This window comes from Drosophila miranda, chromosome 3 (genome assembly GCF_003369915.1).
Source record: "Drosophila miranda strain MSH22 chromosome 3, D.miranda_PacBio2.1, whole genome shotgun sequence".
Taxonomy (NCBI): domain Eukaryota; kingdom Metazoa; phylum Arthropoda; class Insecta; order Diptera; family Drosophilidae; genus Drosophila; species Drosophila miranda.
In genome coordinates, this window is record NC_046676.1 from 10,289,593 (window position 1) to 10,307,099 (window position 17,507).

The 17,507-nt window shown below is 44.9% G+C and overlaps 1 protein-coding gene across 1 annotated transcript; it reads right to left on the reverse strand.

Moving 5' to 3' along the window:
- Positions 1–724: 724 nt before the first annotated feature.
- Positions 725–4,461, reverse strand: LOC108160865 (prominin-like protein). Its single transcript, XM_017295127.2, has 10 exons — positions 3,846–4,461; positions 3,639–3,786; positions 3,438–3,566; positions 3,178–3,365; positions 2,954–3,118; positions 2,765–2,895; positions 2,371–2,706; positions 2,204–2,316; positions 1,139–2,147; positions 725–1,067 (listed from the first exon to the last, which is right to left on the reverse strand). Exons 1-10 carry the CDS (start codon positions 4,219–4,221, stop codon positions 780–782), a joined length of 2,883 nt encoding a protein of 960 aa, XP_017150616.1. The 5' UTR covers positions 4,222–4,461; the 3' UTR covers positions 725–779.
- Positions 4,462–17,507: the final 13,046 nt, after the last annotated feature.

Sequence of the window (17,507 nt, forward strand, 5' to 3'; positions counted from 1 at the left end):
TAAGAGATTTCCTTTCTCAGGAGGGGTCAACACAGAGTTGCTTTGATTGGAAGAAGGGGCCTGGAAGAATGGTATCGTACTCCCCCCCTGCCAACGGAAAATGCAATCCGCTTGGCCGCTTTCCATCCTTAGGAAATTGTTATATTAAAAATGCAATAAGTGGATAAACTCGTCGAGTAATAATGGAATTTCTTGAGTTGAACAAACAAAAATGTGAACAGAAAGAATCTGGGAATGGTTTCTGTCCAAGCTTTTGCCGACGTTCAAATATTTGAAGAACATTCCGGGAAATTTGTAAATCCCGTACATCAGACGCTAATTTATTTCTGATGGGATCTGATACGCATACGTATAGCCATCGAGGTAGTGGCTGGGGGCAAAAATAATGCGATTACCTACCACAGCAATGAATTTTTAATGTGTGTATTTTCCATAGTAATCCCCTAAACAGATGCCAAACACACACACACATTCGAGTATGATTCGATATGTATATTGTATGAATACATATGTCCAATTGAAGTATCACTCCCCCTATCCCCTCTATAGGGGAAAAGGACTTCAGGACTTTTGGCAGGGAGAGGCGCACTTTGATGGTTCTGGGTCATAGATTATTGGGGGTCCTAGGCAACACAGCAGCTTTTCATATTCTTTTGCGCCATGCGTTCGCCCTCAAGGATACAGCCACACCCAGAGCCCCGAATATTTGCTCTATCTTAAATATATTTTATAAATTTCCTTTAAAATTCAACAACAACAACAGGGGGTGAGCGATCCTTCTACTCTCTCTTCTGCTTGCTGTTCTCCACATGCATCTCCGCCAGTGCTGGCGGGTGCTGCTGCAAATGCCTTGGGGGGCGGTCAAGGCCCACGGGGAAATCAGAACCAGGCGGACGTGGGGTGTACTCTGATCGAGCTGTGAAGACTGGACATTTGTGGCCATCGTCAGCATCTTCCACTGTGGCCGCAGGGTATATTACAAGGTACAAGCACATCAGACGATGGCATACGTAGAGTATCGGCAGGAAGAGCAAGGAGCACAGCAGCAAGCCCAACCAGGCGCTATTCTGCAAAGATAAACATAGGACAACAAGAAGATCAGCTCGATCAGAGTATTGGCTGGGATGTCTGTACTCACTAGGGGATTCACCAGGCGCTCACAAACGTAATTAATGCCCCGATAGTAAATGTAGGCGAGCGGCTGGCAATGTCCGACATTCTTGTTGGATTCACTAATTATCATATCTATGTAGTCGCGGATCTGGCTGTTGATGGCGTCGGTAAGGTTCTGGGCAAGATTGTTGATATACTCCTTGCCTCGTCTTTGGATAAACTTCTCAGCCCTTAGTAGCCCGTTGAGCAAGACATTAATCGATTCGCCAAAATCTAAGTTTTCGTACAAAATAAGCTCACTGATCTTCTTAACGTCGTTTTTCATTTTAAGCGTTGTTTCAGTTAGTTTGTCGTTAAATTGGTTGTAATATGCTTCGGCATCAACGCGACAGTTATGAAAGGCCACGTGGCAATTCCAGTAGTAATAATGGTAGGTGCCTTTGGTGGTACCTGCAGAGTCGGGCGTTGCGCCATCTTCGTACGTCCAATAATTAAAGTCACTGTCAAGGGCTTTTTCGGCGACTTCCTTCATACCCTGAATTTTATCTAACATGCTGTTGGACGTATATTGTTGGCACAGAAATGGTAGGTATGAGCTGGCGTGGTAGGTCGAGAGATTGCCGTCACGCATCTCACGAAGCAGTGTTTTTTCCTCCTCAGTCAAGAGGTAGATCCTAGATAGATCGTCGGTAAACTTTGTCGCTTTGTCGGGTTCATTGAGGAACATAGGCAGCCGTGTCAAGTCATCGACATTGAAAAGATTATTCGCTCGCAGCATGTGAAAGATGGACTCATTTGCCTGGCAGTTCCTGATGGCATTCGACATACGCATGGGAGCCAATACGAGATCACCACCTGCGGGCGACAACAATCTGTTTACATCGAGCTCGGCGTCCAGCTTCCGAAAGAGTGAATTCCTATCGTTGTCGCTCGTCGGGGAGCAGGCACCCTCATAAGTAACCAGACCGATGAACAAGTAGAACAGTCCAACCAGCGTAACGAACGAGTAAATACAAAATACTATAATCATGGCCCTGTAAAATGCAGAAACATGAAATATAATGACGGGTCTTTATGGCCGCGCACTCACATTAGCAGACAGGAGGCGCCCGTTGACTTGCTGCAGAATCCAAGTCCACCAGCTGCCGTCCGACTTGGCCCGAAGCAGCCGCACACAAGGCCCGATATCAGGACTATAATAAGCTGCGATGGAAGCATAAGCGAGGGATAAAGCCAAGGACAGGCAAGTTTACTTACTATGACGATTAAGACGTATGTGAATTTGAAAATATGATCGCGGTCTTGGCCAAACTGGTCGTAGACATCGCCGTACGTCTTTGTCGCACGTGTGGTATTGGCGTGGATGTCAGTAATCACAGCCTCAATTATGCTGCGTATTTTTGAGGCATATTTCGAAAGCACATCACGTCCCTTGTCGATTTCTCGCTGCAATGGCGGGATGATGAGTGACATCTGTTTCCGGATTTTGTCACTAACTGTTTCTAGACGAGCAAAGGCCCTCTTTGGTATTTCAAAATACTTCTCCTCAATAATCTGCTCGATACCCTCCACATAGACAGTTGTATTGGGGATCTAAAGTAAACGTAGTAAATAGCGGTAGTGTGTCACGTACTCAATGGTAATATAATACCTGATCGTAGTGCAGGCATTTCGCATAGCCAAGGATAGAAATCATGTGCATATAGTGGAAGTTTTTGCTATGACTCGTTTGACATAAAACACCGGTTGCATGGTATAGGTCCCGCTTCAATCCTCGAAGACCTGAAAGGAGCGGATACATTCGAGTCCTAATTAGGCAACGGGTTATTTGCATAGTTACAGTCTCGATATTGGGACCCTTCATAGCGTAATTCCTTCTCCAACGTATCCAGATTACGCATGATGATTAGAGCCTCTGGCATGTTGTCTAAGATGCGCTCCAATTCAGTCAACGCATTACTGTCGGATGTATCCATGAGATCCAGAAAGATGTGGGTATCCGCTTCTACAGACGGCGGAAAGCAGGTCTCAAATGCGGAAGGCGCACAATTTGAATGAACTTACTCTCCAATAAATCGGTTACGTGCGTCTCCAATTCCATAAAGTTTTTCAAAAAAAGATGCGTGATGTGATCAGCCACATCCTTCAAAAAGACGCAGGTGTCCTCGCTGCCGCTCCGCATTGTCATTGCGGTATCATCAAATCCCTGCTCCAAAAACTTGTTCGACGCAATCGCAATATAGGCGCCAAGGCTGCGGACATTCCGAACACATTACTAGGGCGATTACACTCAGATCCAGACCCAGACCCAGACCAAGACTCACCATAGGCCCAAGATAAGTATCGCTAGGCATATGCCGCAACAGATGCGCCGCTTGAAGTCCCTTGCGACAGTGCATGTCGGACATCCCTGCTTGCACCGTCGACAGCAGCAGAGGCAGCAATAGCATACACTGCAAGTAGGATAGGATGCCAATAGGATGCAAATGCTGGGTCTTCCTCTCAGAGAATGAGTCCTTACTTACCCAATACACGGGATGAGAATGATGCCGGCCAAGAGGAATATCACAAAGAAAAGCAGCAACCAGTAGCGAGCCAACAGATCGGTCCAATCGTTCCGCTCCACCTTGGGGCCCAGAGCCACCAAGTCATCGCCCAACAACACAATGTATTCTATAGGACAGGATGGTTATAGCCTCGGATGGTGGAGGTTGTTCGTGGTTGATACTCACTCTCTGGCAGTGGCGGATCGTCGGTTAACACCAGCTGGAAGAGACTATGGGTAATATTGACGAAGAAACCCAGGGTTTTGGTTGGTGCGGTCAGTTCCCCGGTGTAGTTGGTACGCCTTTTGTACTGCGTGTACTCGGCAGAAGGCCAGTGCAGCTGTCCAACCTGTTCGTGCGTCGTGCCATCGCCCGCGTATCCTGCGCGCCACCAGGATGGGGTTCCTTCTTCATCATCGCCTTCCACATTCGTTGTGGCTTCGCTTGGACCTTCATTTCCATCGGGCTCCTGAGCCAGCACAAGCAATATAAGTGACCCCAGAACCAGACCGTACATCGAGCAATGGGTCTTCGCCCATCGCCGATGGACCGTCGCGATCATCTTGTATCAACAGAACCTTCTCGAAGCTCAGATCCTTTTTTTGTGGGTTGTGTGAATATAGAAATGTAGGAAGCACACCTTAGCACTTGTTGTGTGGACCAGAGTGATATAGATAGGGCTATACCCCAATGACAGTTAAATCGGAAGCTGCTTTGGTTTATCTTGCACAATCTGTTGCCGATTGCACCTGAGACACATAATGAATTTATACATCGATGTTGGATAAACTCAGTCTGTGTGAAGACAAAAAAGATAACTCAGTACGAAGCAAGACCAAAGAAATGAGTGCGAAAATCACGATCAGCTCAAAACTAACTAACAGCAAGCGAAACCAAGGTGGCAGAACGTTTGTTGTCTCTTTCTAGTGTTTGTTTCTCCGAGAGCCGAGAGAGCGCGCTGAAAGCGGCCGACGTCACCTTATGACTTACCCATGCCCTAGAGGGCGAAAGAAAGAGAGAGAGTTAGAGCACGAACACGAATAGCAGCTTAGATGCTGCGCTGCCGTAACGAAACGAAGAAGGCGTTATAAAGAGACGAAAGAGCGGCCGCTGCAGTGCGTAAACATATGTACATATGTATGCAGTGCAACAACAGTACTATTTACATATGTACAGTGGGTAGGGCAAACAGTGAACAATAAATGGGACTTACGTGGGGCTGGGGAATATTAGGCTGGGAAATGCGACAATTTGATTTAAATTTATTCACACTAGCTGTAACCTGCCCCGTTTCGCATACATTGTGGTTTCAGGGATAAGAAATGAGGAACAAAGAAACGCAAACATTTCATACAAGTTTAATTTGTACACAGTTTAATTTGTAATTTGGGTACACAATTTTTTTTGGCTTGCCGACACGGAACCACGCAATGTTCCGTTCCGTTCCGTTCCGTTGCCTAACTCCCACCATTTCCGTCTCCCGTTACGCCTCTTGATGCTGAGTGTAGTATTACTCACTCGTAAGGAAGCCCGCTCTCAGGCATACTTATTCGAAAGCCGACTGCTCGATTATTCTCTGTTGCTGTTTCCTGCGAACGAAAGAATCATCGCGTCGCGATTCTCAGGAGATTAATTGTTTGATAGCCCTGGAAAGCTCAACGTTTCCGATTCTATTTATAGTAAAGGCTATTCTGGGAATATTTAATTTTAAAAGGTCTCTGTTCTTTGTACTATACCTTTTTTCTCTCAGTGCGTTCACATCCGCTTCCCCCTTGAGTGGGGGCTGTAATTGGCGTAACTCGAGAGGCTGGCAAATGAAAAATGAGCCCAGTTTGGGGCCGCCCGAATGTGCAAATAAATAAATAAATAGCTCAAAGGTGATGTCAAGTGTCGATTGGGTCACAGAGAGTAGAAATTCGATTTTTAGGGTACCATTTGTTGGAGCGAAGGATCCTCTCTGCCGCAATAGTCTCGGCCAATTAAAAAGCCCATAAGTAGTGGAAATTATGACAGCAGCCCACAGATGCATTTGCCAAGTGTTAGTTTCGGGCTTAATTAGCTTGGCCAAGGGGGCCAGCAGCAGCAGCAGCAGGAGAACTTGAAACCGCCAACGCTTTGGCCATTTGAAACTGTCAACGACAGGCAGCACCGGGCAGCACCCGACATTCTGGGGGCCTGGGGGCTCCCGCTTGTGGGTGTGGGTCGACTGCTGCTGGCGGCGGCACATGTCCACAAAACGCTGTAATTTATTAGCGGCAGTGGTCCACCCACCCACCCCCCCTGTCCGGGCACTGGTCCTACACACGCACCATGATAAATGGCATTTATATTGGGTTACACTTGGCCGACACACTGGAGGAAACACTTTTGCATGCTGTAATTATCAAGGATTCATTCACATTCGCCACGCCCCCCGCCCACCGCCCCATGTCCTGCCACTTCTGCGTCCTTTCTGCTGTTTTGTTGGCTGCCTTTTCAGCTTTAATTGCCCCTTTTTGTGGACTGTAAGCTGACAAACGGTAATTATTCACCCTAATATGACATTATTTATGCACATTTAATGCTAATTTTTATGTTGTGCTTCTCTAGCAATTTGGCCAATACATTAGCTGTGTTTAATGCTGCCAAATTTGGAGTATTTTAAAGTATCTAGAAGGAGCTGGAGCTAAAGCTGGAGCTGGCGAGGATCGACTACATAGGTGCTCTGAAGGACCATGTCAAAGTTTGACATTTCACCTTTTTTTCTCTTTTACTTCCAGTCCACTCAAATTGGGAGCGGTGGATAATACAGGAAAATCTGAGAAAATGGAAATAAATCTTCGATGCGAGTCTCTCTCAGAGGCAAGTAAGTCCTTTATTGATATTTTACTTGGGTGTGATTAGTCATTCTCTCTTTTTATTCCTTTCTTGGCACTAATCGGAATTTGGAAACCAATCAAAGAGCTCTTCCGATTCCCGCTCCGCTTACCTTTCTGATTGATGACCCCCCCATCCCCCCCCGGAAAGTGTGGGGCGGGTGAAATATATTGACAACTTTGATCTTTTTAATTTCTGCCCCTGGAATTTGAAACTTTTTGCCGCCGACCAGTTGTCACACACATTTGGGAGTCAAGTTGTCAACGGCACTGTTGCCATGTTTCCTCGTGCCTTTGCCTTTGCCTTTGCCCTTGCCTTTTTCCCTCCCACGGATTATTATTTTTTTTTGTTGTTAACCCACCCCCGGGGTCCGAGGAGGGGAGGTAACAGGAGCCACGCAGGTGGCAACTTGTCGCCACTTTATTAACTGTCAATCTGGTTGGCATTTTTTTGTGCTTTCCTGAGCTGGAAATCCAAAAAATGTAATACTCTTCCAAAGATAGGGAGTCTGTATTAGGTGGTCGTGTTTGTTGTCGAAGAAAATCCTGCCCTACAGAGATTTGATAGACAATAAATGTATGCTTGCTTCGCCTTAGTTTTTCTCCGGCTTAAGAGTTTATTTCGCGGATTATTGTAAAGTTTTCGCCAAGTTGTGATCTTCCTTTTCCGCCTTCTTGTAGAGTATTTGAATTTCCTCTTGCCACAAGGCCACAATTTGTTTTTCATTTATTTGCTGGCTACTTTAGATGTTGTTCCTCGTAGATCCTAGATCCTGACAAGGTACACAGGTACTGCCAGAGCAAGAGCTTGATTCTCAGACTCGTATGTGTCGCCTGCTGGTGATGGGACGACAGTCCTCCTCTGTGCCTCCCTGTCCCTCGTGTCTGTGGCACATTCTGTCACTTTCTCTGTTGCGCCTCATGGAACATGGAATTTAATATTTCCTGTCAACGAAAAACAAGAACAACACTGAAAATTTGAACATGATAAATGTGTTTTATTTGGGGGACCCAGAGAACTTTCACGGCTCCTTCCGCTGCTGTTGCCCCGACGCCGCTCTCCATCCCTGAGCTGAGGCTGCCACGTGGGTGTCGTTTTCCTGCTGGGACCTGGCACGGGGATTTGTTCAACACGACAACAACAGAGGCAATATCAGAGGTAGAGGCAGAAGCAACGTTTGTGCCATTAACCCAGTTGCTGGCACGAGTTTTGTACTTGCAACATCAAAGCATCGGAGCGGCAAAGCTGACGACTGCCCACGATAAGGGGGGCACTCGAAAATCCCTCGCCGTGGCGACACCATCAATGCATTCTACTCCCAAGGGCCCTCGGCATTGGCCGCCATGCAACAGAAAAGTTCTCGAGTGTATCACACAATTGTGCGGACAGTGGAATCGTATAAACTCGTACAAAAATAGGAATTATGATATGATATGCCAATGCGACTATAGAATACCCCCTAGCCCCCACAACTCCTTTAGAATGGGATTTGCCGGAACCCTTCCGCCTCACATATCCGCCATACCCAACGATGCCACAGAAAGGGCATTGGAAAAAACAAATACTCGTCTGTCGAGTGGAACAGAAAACAGTGGCATACAAAATAAATTGTGGGGGGGAGGGGGGAAGGGGGGGGGGGGGTGATTCTGCAAAAACCTTGACATGAAATGCAACAAAGCAGAGAATGCTTTTTTTTCCCCTTCAGCCATGTTGCCAATATTGTCGGTGAAAGGAAAATAGTTTCGCTTTCTGTGGGTTTTTGGGCATTTTGATGGCTTGATTTATTAGCCAGAAGTTGCAATTGATTATGTTGTTGGCTTCTCGATGTTTTTTCCCCCGATTTCTGACATGCTGTAGCCTCATTAGATCGTATGCGTCAGACCCTCGACATGACAGAAATCCGCCCATAATGGCATTTTCCTGCTCCCCAACACCCGACAACTGCCCTTCCCTCCCTCCCCCTCCCCCTCCCCCGCACTAGAGTGTCTAATGAGCAATTCAGAAAAGTTTTCATTTTCATTTTCATTTTCTCCGCTCTCTGGTTGTTATGCACACTTTGCCTTTGCCTTCACCGCACAGAAGAACCCCCACTTAGACCGTCTTAAGTGACAGCTTGAGAGTCGGGCGAAGGAAGAGGGACAGAAGAGTTTGCCCTCCCTGCCACCGTGGCACCCACTTGGCTAATAGGCCTTGGTCTTGGTGGAGCGGAGCGGAGCAGCAGCAAAAATAGTTTTTCCCCAGCCCTCACCCCCTTGTAGCCCCCCTGCCGCTGCCACGGCTCTGCTGAGTGAGTGATTCACGTCAACTGAGGCATGATTCTATACAACTAAATGAGTTGTCGTTTTTATTATGCTTATATTTTTATTATATTTTTGTTTCCGAGAGGGTGAATGTGAATGGCGCTGTCTCGTGCTCTGCAGCGCAAGCCACAGTGAAGATCCGATGATGCGGACAGAGATCAAGAATTACTTGCATCTCTTTGGTGATCTCTTAAACTTACAAATTTTATATATTTTATCATATAAGAACATTAAATTATTCAATGAAAAATAATACATAAATATGCAAGTCCTAATTTTAATCCAATTGTATTAAATCCACTCTTTACATCTTATAATCTTTAAGGGTTTCTCTTACTTAAAAATATTTAATATTTAAGGGTTTCTCTTACTTAAAAATACTTAATATTTAAGGGTTTTTCTGACTTTTAAAGGGACACAAATCGGTTACCAATTTCCTGCTGAGCCTTGGAAAGGATTGGTCCAAAAGCGGCTTGTAGAATCAGAAAACCCACATTCTTAATAATAAAATAAATTTAATTGAATAATCGATTAGATAAAAAACATGTTGAAAGCGAATTAGCACTCTTTTTGGACAGAAAATATAATATTTTAATGAAAATGAACAACAAAACGAATATTAACTGTACGGGCGAGTATATTCATAGTGAAAATGTTTTCCCTCAATGTTCCCTCGTGGAACATGAACAAGCAATAAAACGTAAGACAAAAATTTAATAATAAATTTGATATTTGAGTGCCGCCTCCGTCAGTCCGTCAGTCCGCCACTCACCCGCCATTCGAGCGTTCAAATATTTGTGCTTAATTTGTAGCTGCAATGTTTATTAAATATTTGCAATATTCCCCATTTAGTGGAGATCCCCCTCCCCATAAGCAGCTGAATGTGGCACGAATGGCAGGCGACAACTGCAGGCAGCATCTTGAAATATGCAATGCCCGACGAGCGAGAATCACGGCCATCGCGTAATTAGCAATTTTCCATGCTCGCTTTCCCCCCCCCACTATGCCGCCACCTTTTTCCTAAATAATTTTTGTGTATGCAGTTTATATTTAGCTGAATTCACGCTCCCCCAGCTGCCTGACACAGCGTTCCTTGGATGGTACGGAATTTCTTGGAATTATGTGGAGGGCGACACAGGCCGTCCCCCCTTCGACACGGCTTCCGTTCCTTCCCGTATATCGGGGATTTTCTGGGCTTCTGCTACCTGGGACATGTCTCCGTCTTCATTGCACAGTGGGCTCCAAATGTAATGGAATAAGTTTGGATACACAGCGAACGAGGGCTAATTGATGTCCTGATTCAATGGTGTTTCAATCAAATAAACGATGAATGAACTCATCCGATTGCTGCTGAAATGTCTTTCCGCTTGATGTTCAACCAATGTGCACTTCTGATCTCTGACTTTTGTTCTTTATTTTGCCTTTGCCTTTCCACGAGTTTTTCTCATCGTCCTCGACCTCTGACCTCTGCATTTTAATTGCCTGACGGGCTAATGGCTGTCGTAGTTTCGTAGTTTTGTGTTTATTCCTGTGTCAGTTTCTTTCACTGTTTTCCAAGCAGTTCAAGGCTTAAGCCTAGCAATACCAGTATTTTTTCCTATTCACTTAGTGTGTTTCTTCGATAAAAAAAAACAGGGAATAAACAGAAAGAAGAAGCTGTCCTTTTGGGGTTTGAGGGTCGAAACTGTTTATACCCTTTCCAGAACCATCGCTCCATAATTAAAGCATTATCCATAGCATAAAGATTTGTCGAACGATAGAACATTCCCATTAGATCTTTAAAATACGATGGTTCAAAACATCTGTCATAGCCCACAGTACTCTCTAGAAGAACCAGCCAAATCGCTGCTCTAATAATAAATGTTGTTTTGCCATCCATTTGCTGTGTCAACGACAAGTGGCATACGAGTAAAAAAAAGGAGGAGGAGAGTCAAGAAGGAGAGCATAAGGAACTGCAAAATGCTACCCGAATCTCCTTTTTATTGTCGCTGACTTCCGTGCTACCTCCCGTAAGCGCCTCATGCGGAGTCGCAGTCACGTTCCGGACATCAGTGGCAGGCGGTGCCGGTGCCGGTGCCCCATGTTCGTAAGATGATTTCAAAACTAGCGCCCGCGATATGATTTCCCCAACAGCTCCACAAGAAGAACTATTTATTGAAAATTATGGTCTAATGGTGTGTGTGTGTGTGTGTGTGTGTGTGTGCGTATCGAAAGAAAATGAGGGAAACTCTTGAGCAGACAGGCTGATGGGTGGGGGGGAATTGTTTGCGAAAATGTCACAAGAATATAATAACAGAAAGGAAAAACAGTTTTACTTTGGTTTCCAAAATGATTTCAATCGAATGTTCCAACGAAGCGCGTAAATGGATGAGCGGACTGGCTGGGAATCCACAATGAGTCGTGGAGCCATCCACCTGGTGGTGGGAAATGGAACCCGATCCAGCATATAGGGTATTTGGATTGTAGAGAATAGTATAGTTCATTGCTCATAGGAACTATGAAAGCAGCATGATATATTGATATTTTCCCATCTGTTCTTTAGGTTCTTTACCCTATATATATGATACTTTTATGTACATACTCCATTCATATGTTACCGCACCGCTAATGCTTCTCTCACATAAAAAAAAAAGTGCACAAAAAGCGCCTTTTGAACCGCAAAAACATTACATTATATTCAGAAATCCCCGCTCTGCGCCGCTCCCCGTGAAATGATGAGCATGAAAAATGTTTTAATAACGGTAAATTTAATATCCGCTCGGGCCAAATGCTGCACTGCATTAAAAATTACGGTAAAAGCTGCCGCTGCCGCTGCCGCTGTTCCATGGCCCCCTCCTGCTGTGCTGTGCGTGCATTTTAATGAAATGACGACTGATTTAAAGCCTGGGTGGAATGTAAGCTTTTGGGCGGGTGCCTTGTGGGTGGGGCAGGGGGCGGGGCAACAGGTATGAGTTACACTTTCATAGCATACTTTTTAGCTGCGCAAAATGCGTTATGCATGAGCACTTGCCGAGTGCTGGGGAGCAGAAAGCCAGAAGTTGACACAGTTAGGCATAAAATTATAACAGAGCTGCAGACAGTCGGATGCCACAGATTGAGGGAAGACGGCAGGGAAGGAAGAGACAGACAGACGATGGTGGCGCCGTCAAGGGTGCGTGCTGTGACAACATTTTAATGACTTTTCCTTTTTGCCTGGCAGCTCTTTAATTTGGTGTGCACCTCCGCCACGGAGAGAGAACGTTCCAAAATTTATGCAATTAATGTTGCGCAAATGTTTGGAAATGCAATTCTCTCCATTTGGCATGCACTTTGACACAGTCGACAGCGGGAAGTGGAACGTCACGGAGCGGCGTGGTCTGGTCTGCCACCGACAGTCGGGCCAAAGGAAATGCAAAGAGCAATAAGAAAACGAAAATTAGCTTTTCGTTGACTCCTTTTGCAAAGAACGAGGGTATGTTCTATTCGATGCCAGGAGGATGCGTTTCGACATTATTTTACATTTGATATTTTAGAACTCTTATAGAAAAGGCCTGCTGTTAATACTCGATATATGTATGTACGTAGAAAATCCACAAGTAGCATTTGTTGTTCTTCGGATCAAGTAGCGGGTATCACACGTGTCGAAGCAATCTCTCTCTTTGTGTGTGTTCCTTCTCCGCTTTTATTTTTGGCTTTTTTGCCCGCACAAAGTAGTCAAATGCCATCGGGCATAAGCCAAAGAATTGCCAAAGAGTGACAGGCAAAAGAGGAAGCAGACTCAGTAGCAGCAGCGGCAAAAACAACAACATTAGCGGGTGGAGGACCCGGGATTGGATTAGACAACGACTACGTGGCTACGTGACCCTACGCTTTAATTAAGCTCAGCCCGAGCGAACGAGAGAGAGAGCTAGAAGTGGCCTCAAGTGGAACAAGATAGATGGGAGAGTGCACGCCCACACAGAAATGCAAGAAATGCAAGGCGAGGCCCCCTGTCAAAACAAAGCCTCCCTCTCTTTCAATTCTCCTCTCCGCAGCGCGATGCCATTAGTGCGCTCTTTAGCCGCTCATTTGCGGTTTCGCTTATTATACTCGGAGCACGTTGTCGCAGCCCTGCGGGTGAGAGCGCTGCTCCTGTTGTTGTTGTTGTTGTTGTTTCTGCTTCGGGAGACTGAAGCTGCGATTGTTGTTTTTGGTGAGCGTGACTTGCTGCTCAAGGTGCATTCTGTGTAAAGGTGAGGCATGCCAAAAGAATGCTCTTGAACAAAAACGATCGATGGAATATTTTTCGATACACTTTCTGAATATCCTGCAAAATTAATAACCAAATTGAGGAATTCATGGGTATGGTCTACATGCAATCGTCCCATTTCCAAACAGCATTCCAAAATGAATTCGAAATTAAATTAGAGGCCGACCAATATCTTCGTTACATCGATGACTGCAGGGCAGGCACTTTCCTTTGCGCTCTGTTCGCTCCATAATTGTGCCGTGTGCAAAACATAATTGAATCAAACCGATGGCCAAACCCACCAACTGACAATTAAAATCGCTTAAATTGCAATCGCCGCATAATTACCGCCAAATAGCAAATGCATTTACCAGGGCACTAGCAACCTAATTAAAATTCTATAATTTGTGGTCAGAAGAAAATAACAGGCGGAATGTCTGCTCTTTTACATAAATGTAAATTTTTAATTGATTTTCAATGGCTTTCTGGCGGCAAACAGACGGACAGGGCAGCGCGAAGCTCTGGCCCAAAGTAAATGTTAGTCCATTTCAATTGAATTAAAATAGATCAACGGATTTCTGTTGGCTGGAACTGTAAGAGCCTTACGTCATCAGCATAAAAATCAAATTAAACTCTGTGGAAACATGAAAACAAACGGAAAATGTTTGACAAGCGAAGCGGAACCCAAAAGAACAAAAACAAGCAAACAAATAAAAAACACATAAATATATAAATCTCTATTAATATCATTATTATTTTTTTTTTTTGAATGGTGGTGACCAGCCCTGGACAGCATAAATTATCAGCTAAGCCTTTTCGAAGTGACAAATTGTTTGGCACTGGATTATGTTGACTTAGGAGAGAATGATTTGTGGAATTACTCGGAGTAGGAATTTTGAATGAATCGAATGAACCACTGGATACATGTCGGAGAGGCGATGTTGCGGGACAATGTGGCAGCTATTGAAGATGAGCTTTTAATGGGGTTGTGGATGTGCATATCAATCTTAAGCATTAGATACATGTATACAAATTTGAGCATAGCAATCATAGAGGAACTATCCATGTCACAAATTGTGTGTCTTACGAGTTTCTCTTCGCATTGAATCCCACTGAGAACATTGTGGCAGAGAACGCAATTAAGAGTATCCTCTTGCCTTTTGAGCATTATTTATTCGAAGAGCACTCATACGTATGCTCCGAATTTTGAATGTCTTAAACCTCACCACTAATCTACATATTTGTTGTTAAAGTGTAACCCATGAGCACACGAATGTGCATGAAATTTTGTCTGGTAAGAGCTTCCATCTTAATGAGATTCTCAATTCCGTACACTGCCTGGCTTTGGCCACAATCCAAAATGTGGCACACACAAAGCAAATGCCAAAACGTACACAGATCCAGTGGGAGGCAGACACGGCCACAGATGCTGATGGTGCTGCAGGTGCTGATGCAGAATGTGGCACTGTTGATGCTGTTGTTGCAAGTGTTGCTGTTCTGCTTCCCGAACAATGCCATCGAATGATGCAGAGACAGACAGAGAAAGAGAGAGAGTCAAAGTATTTTGACATACGCTGGGAAACCGAAAAAAAGGGGGGAAATGTTACCAATAAAGTCAATTTTTTGTTATTTTCGCTTTGTTGTTGCGGTTAGATTTGGTTTTCGAGTGGATTTATTTACCGGCCAGTTACAAAAAACAAAAATAAAAACGAAAAAAGGAATCGAAGACAAGTCGAAGTTCATATATCCTTCATGCCCGACCAGAAAAAGGGTTTATACGACAGCTGCCGATACATCCGATGCCGCTTTGAATCACGATAACTCTTTCCTTGAAAGTAGTTGCCAACATAGAGCCAAAGCTGTAATACCCTTTCCATGTTAGAGCACAAAAGAATGGAATATACTGTAAATGCCGACAGAAAGTAGTGGGTGGCAGGTGAGTGGCGGGTGGTGGGTGGGTGGGGTTGCACATGCATAGTTTTTATGCAAATATGAATGGCGTCTCTCAACACCACACCGAACGGATTGCCGTATGGCACCTTGGGGACTGTCACCGGGCAGGGTCCCCATGTCAAAGGCTTTATGCTTGCTTTATGCTTGAATTTCAATACAAAACAACAACACGGCTGGACGAGAAGAAAGGAGATGCACATCCAGGATTCAGGGGAAGGGGTTTCGGCAGGATACCAATAAACCGTTTGTCTGCTCGTCTGCGTTTCTGTTTGGCAAATGCAAACTTTATTAGGAATTTTTCGTTGCAGGACCAACGATAAACACCCCGCACTGAACCTCTCTCCAATGAACGCCTTTTGCATCCTTCCCCCATCCCTTTTCTGAGTCTCTTTGCGTGTATTTTGCGATTTTACTTTTATTGAATGAATAACACTCTTGCCCACATTAACACACAAACATGTTTTGACTTGTCTGCCCAGGTGGGGAACAAACGAGAGAGAGCGCGGCAGAGAGAGAGAGAGAGAGAGCGAGCGGGCGTCACACTGGGGAGAGAAGGCGAGTTCATGCGCTCTGCAGCAGAGAGATAATTTCCCAGTATATTTCCCAGAACATTCTAAAATCCCATTGATTTGAAATATGTATTATGTATAATAATTATGTTGTTTTGGGCGAAACAAGAACATATGAGTGTTTAGTTTTGAATTTCTATGGCAATCGTTTTAATTGGGATTTAACTGCTAGTCGGATGTAAATCTTGTTTTTAGAAGAATTTTCCTCTGTTGCTGGGCCTTTTTCCCACATTCCTGCCATTTGAAAATTCTACAGCTGTTCACATAAATAATAAATGCAATTGAATTGGCAATGGTAATGGTAATTGTGTCCCAACGCTCAATAAACATTACACAAAACGGACATTATCACCTCATTGGAATAAATTCCGGTAGTGCTACGACATTTAAAGCCCCATAAAACGCGATGGCCCCAATGGGAAGCTAGACCCTGGCCGAGCCGGCATTGTCAAAGACAAATGGTCGAGCCGGACCGGACTGTCCATTATAATTGACCACAAGGTGGGGATGGGGGCGCCCCCCGTAATGGGATGGCATCACGGCGGGTAAGCGGTCACCGCCCGTGGTCGTCATTCAAGCAAAATGGACAATTATTATTAACTGCAATAAATTTCACGCACGCACAATTTACATACCGGGGACACGGGCACGAGAGCATGCGAGCGTGTCGAGGGACAGGACAGCCACAAAGGACCCCAGGACCCACTTAGACACAGACAGAGGCGCTTGGACATGCCCCACACACTCGGACGACAGGCCCAGAGACACGTACAACTCTCTTAAGTGCAACATAATTGCGGGACAAAGTTTTTGCCCGCGGGAGTGGGCTACCTGGACCGTGGATCGTGTCCTATGAGGTGTAAGGGGGCCCTGGGTAATTGCCATTGGGGGCACATGTCAGTGGCAATTAAGTTTCCACCTCCCACCTAACCATTTCCACTCAATAAATCGATAGTTGGTCATTGTCATTGCAACGGGTATTCCCTTCGTTGTTGTATGTGGCACGAGTGCCATTAGCGTGTTGTTTAATTGAATTGTAGCAATTAAAGTGCTTCAATTGGTTTTAATCGGAAATTGTACTCATTGTTCGCCCCCCACAATGGGTAAAAGCCGTTCTGTCGTCGTCTCTCAATTCGTTTCTGCCACAAACACGCACACACCCACCCACACACCCACACACTCGATGATATATTGTACTAGACAAAAGGCCGCCTCATTAACGCTGCCATTCACCAATGGCATAAAGGAAATGTGCAATAAATGTGACTAAGCCTTTGGGGTCTTACAACAACTACTAGATAATTACAGCAGACGGCACTTGGCAGCACTCTCTGTTAATCGACAGTTCGAATGAAAGCTAAACACAATCATATCCAGTGTACATTTAATACATATTCAAGGCACTACCATTATATGTAACTGGAGCAGGTTCTCAGAGTAATATTTAGTGGAAAACTTGCTTAGAATCGAATCATAGCTTCGTTTGCTTCAGAAATACCTTTTATACGGTTTTTTGTTAACTTTTTTGATCCCATTCCAAGCGTTAACAGCAACAGTAACAGTCACTGTTAAAAGCACTGACAGGCATATTCTTACATTCCACGCGTTAACAGCAAGAGCACCAGTGTCTGTTAAAAGCACTTACTTACATATTCTTTTAACTGTTCTGATCCCATTCCGCTCATTAACAGCAACAGCACCAGTAACAGTGTCTGTTAAAAGCACTTACATACATATGTTTGTATATGTGGGAGTAATTTTCGAGCCCAAAGCTCAACAGGCTGTTTCCATTCTGTTGTTGTTGTCATGTTGTTTCGCCAACATAACGACGGGTACTTTCTCTCTCTGCCGTATCGCTCTCTTTTGGGGAAACGCTCTCTGGATGGCTGTTGGGTGGGTGGGGGGTGGCCACCAGTACAGCACAGCACGGCACGGCACGGCTTCTGTTGTCATTGCCTGCCGC

Bases quoted from the DNA above. Each gene is read 5' to 3' on its own strand.
- LOC108160865 (XM_017295127.2), bottom strand. From the start codon at position 4,221: ATGATCGCGACGGTCCATCGGCGATGGGCGAAGACCCATTGCTCGATG. The intron at 2,317-2,370 runs GTAAGTAAACTT...CTTCCATCGCAG, and splicing joins CATACGTCTTAATCGTCATA to CTTATTATAGTCCTGATATC. The intron at 1,068-1,138 runs GTGAGTACAGAC...TTATCTTTGCAG, and splicing joins AGCGCCTGGTGAATCCCCTA to AATAGCGCCTGGTTGGGCTT.